This window comes from Pyricularia pennisetigena, chromosome 2 (genome assembly GCF_004337985.1).
Source record: "Pyricularia pennisetigena strain Br36 chromosome 2, whole genome shotgun sequence".
Taxonomy (NCBI): Eukaryota; Fungi; Ascomycota; class Sordariomycetes; order Magnaporthales; family Pyriculariaceae; genus Pyricularia; species Pyricularia pennisetigena.
Genome location: NC_043741.1, coordinates 6,893,402 through 6,899,698, shown reverse-complemented (window position 1 = coordinate 6,899,698; position 6,297 = coordinate 6,893,402). Strand labels below are relative to the sequence as shown.

The following is a 6,297-nucleotide window of genomic DNA, read 5'->3' as shown; positions in this document are numbered from 1 at the left end:
TTTTTTTTTTTTTCGTCTGGCGATGGGCGTGGGTGGCCTTGATATTGCCAACAGTAAGATCTCTGTTTCGTTCATTTGATAATACAGGTTGAAAGACTGTGAACAACATTTTGGCCGCCATAAAAATGCCCTGTGAGTGGACTGAATTGGCAAGAGGGTTGGCAGGGAGGTTTGTGGAGATGATTCAGACGATGGTCGCAATTGTAACGGGAGGAGAGAGGACCGGCGAATGTGTTGGAGGGGCCAAACATATAAAAAGAAAAAAATGGTCAAAACATACAACACCGAGGATTCCCCAGTGGTCACCCACCTGAGTACTAGTTCGGCCCTCACTGGTTTGACTAGGGGAGAGCGGACGGGATCCCGTATATTCCAGTGGGTATGGTCGTATGTGTCAGGACTCCGTGTACAGCAGCATTATACTCTAATATTTGGCAAAAACACTCAGCACCCTGCACGGCGTAGCATTTTACCCAATTACAAAGCAATCCTTGTGCTTGGGAAAATTATAAAATTGTATATCACCCACAGGTATTGCGTTCGGAAAAAAAATATACGAAAAAAGGTCAAAAACATACAACACCGAGGATTCCCCAGTGGTCACCCACCTGAGTACTAGTTCGGCCCTCACTGGTTTAACTAGGGGAGAGCGGACGGGATCCCGTGTATTCCAGTGGGTATGGTCGTATGTGCCAGACGACCCTTTGCTGTAACAATATAAAGCAAACTCTAACTATACCAAGTTCTGTGCTTTCACTGTTGAATTCATTACAGATAAAAAAAAAAAAAACGTTGGTATAAATTCGGTTCCTGTACAGCTAAAAGTCTAACCGGCGGCTCAATGATTTGCAGCTGGAGGTATTAATCCTCAGAATTTAATATTACTTTTAGGTCACTATCAAGATAAGTTCCAAAGCCTCAAGATCAAATAACGACAGAAATCAAAATGGCGAATCGCCAACTCCCAACGTCCAAAATGTGCACCGACACTCCTCTGCTAAAGGGGGTTGCCCTGCGGGGACAAAAGTTAGGGTGCTAGTACAAGTCAGAGTGATCCATGTCATGCTGGGGTTTTTGCTTTACATGCTGGATGGCATACTTGTTTCTTTTTTCTACAACGCATGGGCTTTGAGAGTTTATTTGCTTCTCAACTCTCATGAAGCATAAAAGTAACTACAACCTGCCTTCTTCACCCGCACTTCGGGTTATTTTACCGCACCTTGTCCGCTCTGATATGCTTTCCTGGTTTTGACGTCTGTTCAAAGGGCACCTCAACACAGAAATGTTACAGGGCCAGTTGACATACAGCTTGAAGACCATATACTCATAGTAAAATGTGCATGTATGTTGTTGAGCAAAAAAAGAATCAATTCTATAAGAGCCTGCTTGTACCAAATATGCCATATTGCGCCACGCTGGAAAAAAAAAAGACAAAGATTCGAAAAAAAAAGTCTCCCCCAAACGCCCCAAACGCCCCATACAGCCAACCCAGCTCGATAGGTAATGCATACAAATGCCCCAGCTATGCGAGGAAGAAACCGGATGTGAAAGAGTGCGACGTAATGGAAAATAAAAGATTGCAACAAAAAAGAAAAACGAAATGCATGGGTATAAAATAATAATAATAATAATAGTAATGATAGTAATGAAATGTAGACGCGCAATATTAATATAAAACAATATTGACGTAGAAAGTTGATGGGAGGTTTTTTTCTTTTTTTTCTTTTTTTTTTTTTCACATCTCACAGAATGGTTTATCGGAAACCAGTTCAAGGGAGATGTTGTGACCGAACAGAGTCGTGGCTCATAAGAATCTCGATCGAGAACGATATTAACCTAAAAAAAAACTTCTAACCTTTGCCAGAGCTAAGAAAGAAAGACAAGGAAAAAAATAGAGAAAAAGAGTTAGAAAACAAAAAAGGAAAAGAAAAAAAAAACATATCAAATGAAAGAAAGGAAAATCCCTGGTCTCTGACTCAGGGGACCCTCAAAACTAGAGCATGGCAAACATGATGGCCATTCCAGCAAGGGAACCTGCCATCATGCCACCGCTCCGAGGCACTAGTAGCTTACCGGAAACTGACTTCTTCTCTGGCTCACTTCCCAGGTCGCCCTGCGGCGGCTGCGATCCTCCGCTGGTGAGCTTGAGCGTGGGCTGGTAGAAATCCTTGGTCCGCGGGGTGGTATCCGTCTTGCCGTCCCAGCAGTAGCGGGAGAAGCACGATTGGCACTGGGCCGGAATATCCGTCTTGGTGCGCAGCATGCTGCGGTGCAGGGCCGCGCAGGCGACGCAGGCGGGCCACTCCTTGTCGAGGCTGCCGAGGCCCTGGGTGGCGCCGTCAAAGGCGTTGGCGATGATCGAGTCTCGCCGCTGCTCCTCGTACTTCATCGTAAAGGTCGTCGCGTTGGAAAAGGCCGAGTACGGCGCGTTGGGCATGTAGACGACCAGAGGCGGCGTCTGGGACCCCTCGAAGGCGGTCGTGTTGCAGCCGAAAAAGGTCGGGCGGTTGTTGAGGCCGAGGTTGACGAAGCTGTTGGCGTCCGGGACGGCGGGGAACTGCACGCCGTTGCCCATCGGGCTCTGGGAACGCCGAAAGGTGTGGAGGATGGAGGTGCCGTTCGGCCAGCTGCTGGTGGTGTCGGCCGATGAATCGATGGCGTAAATGACGTCGACCTGGCGTGCCGGCTGGATCAGGGGCTGCAGGGGAATGTTCTGCCCGTCAAGGCCACCGTCGACCAAGGACAGCTCGGCGGACGAGGCGATGCCGCCGGCCGTTTCGGCATGGAAACCGAAGAAGGGGTTTGGCTTCCAAGTAGCAACATCTCTGTTTTCGGCCTGGATCGAGGGGGCGATGGCCTTGACAAGCTTGACGAGGGACTCTGGAACAGAAGGAAAGTTGTTGCCCGTGTTGTTTTGTTCGATACGGAGCAATATTGCATTGAAGAGCGATGAACTGGTGCCCATGATAAAAGACGACTGGTCCAAGCCGCGCACACATTTGCCGCTGGACGGGACGACGCCGCCCTCGAAGTCGGATCCAACATACGAGAGAGGCGCAAACCCAGAGGTTGTGGGATCCCAGGTCCCCAACTCGAACGGGTTGAACTCGAACACTGTCGAGTTGAGCGAAATGATGACGGAATCGGGCTTGCGGCCGTTGGCGACGATGATGGGAAAGGGGCTGTTGCCCATCTGGAAGTCGGGAGTTTGCGCGATGGACGAGAACAGATACTGGTCTCCGCCGTTCGCGGCGTCGATGAGCTGGTACGAAAGAGCCCGGCCCCAGTAATCGGTGATTGAAGTACTGAAACCGGCCTTTTTCTTCTTGTCAACGTCTCCGATGATATCCTTCCAATAGGAAGCCGAGTCAATGATCTTCTTGATTGCGTTGCCGCTCGTCTTTGGGCCCCCAAATATTGAATGGTCAAACTTCCACACGTTCGGGTTCTCTTGCAGTTGGCCAATGGTTGAGAAGTTGTTGTTGAAGACGGACCCAAGAAGCCAGCTACCTCCAGACAGGCCCGACATGTATGTCGAAGCCTGCAAAAGACCCCCAATGCCGCCTGGCTCGGTTGTTCCTGGTGTCCTGTCGTCGGCAGCCTTGATAAATCCCGCCCCGTTCAACAAGGCTCTATACCCACCTCCACTGAAAGCAAGAGCAATGTTTGGCAGCGAAGATATTTCACCTTGGAAACGCGAAACGTAGTCGGAAGCGTTGAAATCCTGGATGTTGGCCCGCGCCAGGAAGTCGGCCATCGGCTTGACCGTGTTCTTGCGCCGGTTAACCAGCCATGCTGTCTCCTCGGCGCTAAGACCGCTAGCCGCGCTCCTCACCGTCGGCCCTTGCGTCGGGCATGATTCCGAAACTGGCGCATATCCTCCGGATGGCGAGATGGGCAGGGCTCGACGTTCTATTGCCTCTCCTTCTTCTAACCGTAGTTCTTGTTGTCGCTGTGAAATGTCGATGGGTTTTGCGTGTGCTGAGGCCGCGGCGAGTATTGAGAGTATGTGAAAGAAGCGCATCTTTTGGTATGTTTTTTTTTTTTTTCTCGTTCTCTTGTTCGTAGCGTAGGGCAAATACCTACACTAACAACTACAAGTATAACGCCTTGTCGTTTTTGAGTTGTAGCTGGGAATAAGGCGAGAGAATAGCAAGCTGCTATACCCTCCCTAAACAGCCACGGGTAGGTCTATCAGGACCTACAAAAACAAATTACCAAAAAGAAAAAGCAAAACACAGAATAAGCATTAAAAAAGACCAGACGGTAAAAGAACAATTAATCAAGGCGCGTTCAAAAAGCAGGCGCATCAAAGACATTTTAAGCATGTAGGCGCCAGCCCTATTTACGTCTTGGCAACAAGGTACAGCCCGGGGGCGCGGCGCCGATGAGCCGCAGCGGACTAGTCAGCCAAAAGGGCTTAATGTTGCCTGAGCTGTGGGGGTCAGGCCCATTGCGGTCGGCTTCAGACAGGCATGGGACCCACTCCATCATCTCGGGCGGAGCAAATCGACCACACCACTCAAGAGGAAGGAGGGTAGGTGCCAGGCGGCAAGATGATGGATGCCCGGGCCCCTTGTTCAGTGGAGGTGACGCATATGACCCCATCAGAGAATTGGGCAATCAATTAGTCGTGAAATATCGCTCTATCCGAAGCTAAATTTGGCTTTTAAAACACTCACACGCACATACCCATACCAGTACATTCCAGAAAAAAAAAAAAAAAACTGGTATGCTAGCCGATTGGAAGGCTCGGAAACCTACCTATAGGGGCATTAGTGGCATACACATACGTAGCATGCACACGCGGTATTTACCAACTATTCCGTCCTCGATGTAAACCCCTCGATCTAGTTCGAGTCTAAACCAGTCCAGCTTTTTACTTTTTGGCTATTTGTGCGGGAAGGATCAAACTTCCCGTGCCCCGTCTTGGCTCGTCAAGCTCGGGGTATTCCACCGTCGTTGCTTTACCACATAGTATAGTTGACAACACCCAAAGAAATAATCAAATATTACAAGAAGAAAAAAATACGAATAATACCTGGGCGAGTAGCCCAGAGACCAAGTAGCTTACGTGGCAATCCCGCTAACATTATTCAACATGCTGTCCAAATATTGTCGGGATTCACGGGAGCTCGTTTCAGAGAGACACGAAGCATAGAAGCGAAAGAGGATCCTCCCAGAGGAAACTCACCGTAAAACATCAAATACAATTAACAAGGAGTATAGAGCGCCTGTAACAAATTCTCTGGCAGGCTACGCAATCTGCCGGAGAAAAACAAGAGTCCCACGCGACCCTAATAAAGAAAACCAATCCACCCGTTGCTCGCTCCATCTTACCGGTCAAGCATCTAACTCGCTCACGCCGCGCACGCTCGTCTGGTCTCTGATTTTTTTTTTCTCAAAAAAATAAAAAAATAAAATAAAAAAGAGCCGCGAGGGTGGGCGCAAACTTGTCGTGTGGAGAAAGAGCATGCAAGGGTTGGCCAACAACAGAGACAGATTACTACGCTGCCCTGCCACCCCAGGCTTACTCAGGCGCTAACTCGGGAAAAGGGCCTTTTTTTATATACTATATAGTAAAAGGGCCCTGCTTTTTAGTGGTTCGGTCGCCGTCAATCCAAAGGCTTAAGTTGTGGCCCCCCACCTGGGCGCCATCAAGGTCGTTTCGCTGGCGAATTCGTTGGCTGTTTTCTTTTTCTTTTTCTTCCCTTCGATGCAGGTGAGCTGTCTTGGCTTTTGTTCAAGCCTTTTTTCGGCAACACTATACCGAAAAAGAAATAAAAGCAACAGAATGTCGGATAGAAATCAATCTGACAGACCGAACAAAAAATAAAAAAAATAAAAAAACTTCGTTCAAATTAAAGCTAGTTCTAGAAATAGTCCAAAAATTACCTAATTGGGTATTTTGCGAGTAGAGTAGACGAGACGATCCTGCGGCAGGCATCTGCCGACATCGCGGTGAGTATCGTTTGAATATTCCCTCGACTTATTCGATTGATTGATCCACACGACGTCCCATGTCAGGGACAGCATTTTGAAAAAAAAAAAAAAAAGAGATATATCATACTAGATATAGATGATATAAACAAGCCGATGGGACATGACATAGTTTCTCAAGGTGCCTTGATTTACCATTTGCTTGAGTAAAATTCAGGATCGTTTACTGACAAAAACCCAATGCATCGTGATGTGGAAATCATTTCCACTTCTTGAACAAAGTTACCGACAATAGTAACGCTAGAGATTGCACATACCCATTATAGTATTAGTCTAGACCGGGGGATCCTAACCTCA

The 6,297-nt window shown here is 48.1% G+C and overlaps 1 protein-coding gene across 1 annotated transcript; it reads right to left on the bottom strand.

Annotated features, from left to right (window-relative positions):
* Positions 1-1,993: 1,993 nt before the first annotated feature.
* PpBr36_01928 (uncharacterized protein) lies at positions 1,994-4,024 on the bottom strand (the record flags this gene model as incomplete). The annotated part of the gene is made up of 1 exon (XM_029889112.1): positions 1,994-4,024. The coding sequence occupies one exon, from the start codon at positions 4,022-4,024 to the stop codon at positions 1,994-1,996; it is 2,031 nt and encodes a 676-aa protein (XP_029751235.1).
* Positions 4,025-6,297: the final 2,273 nt, after the last annotated feature.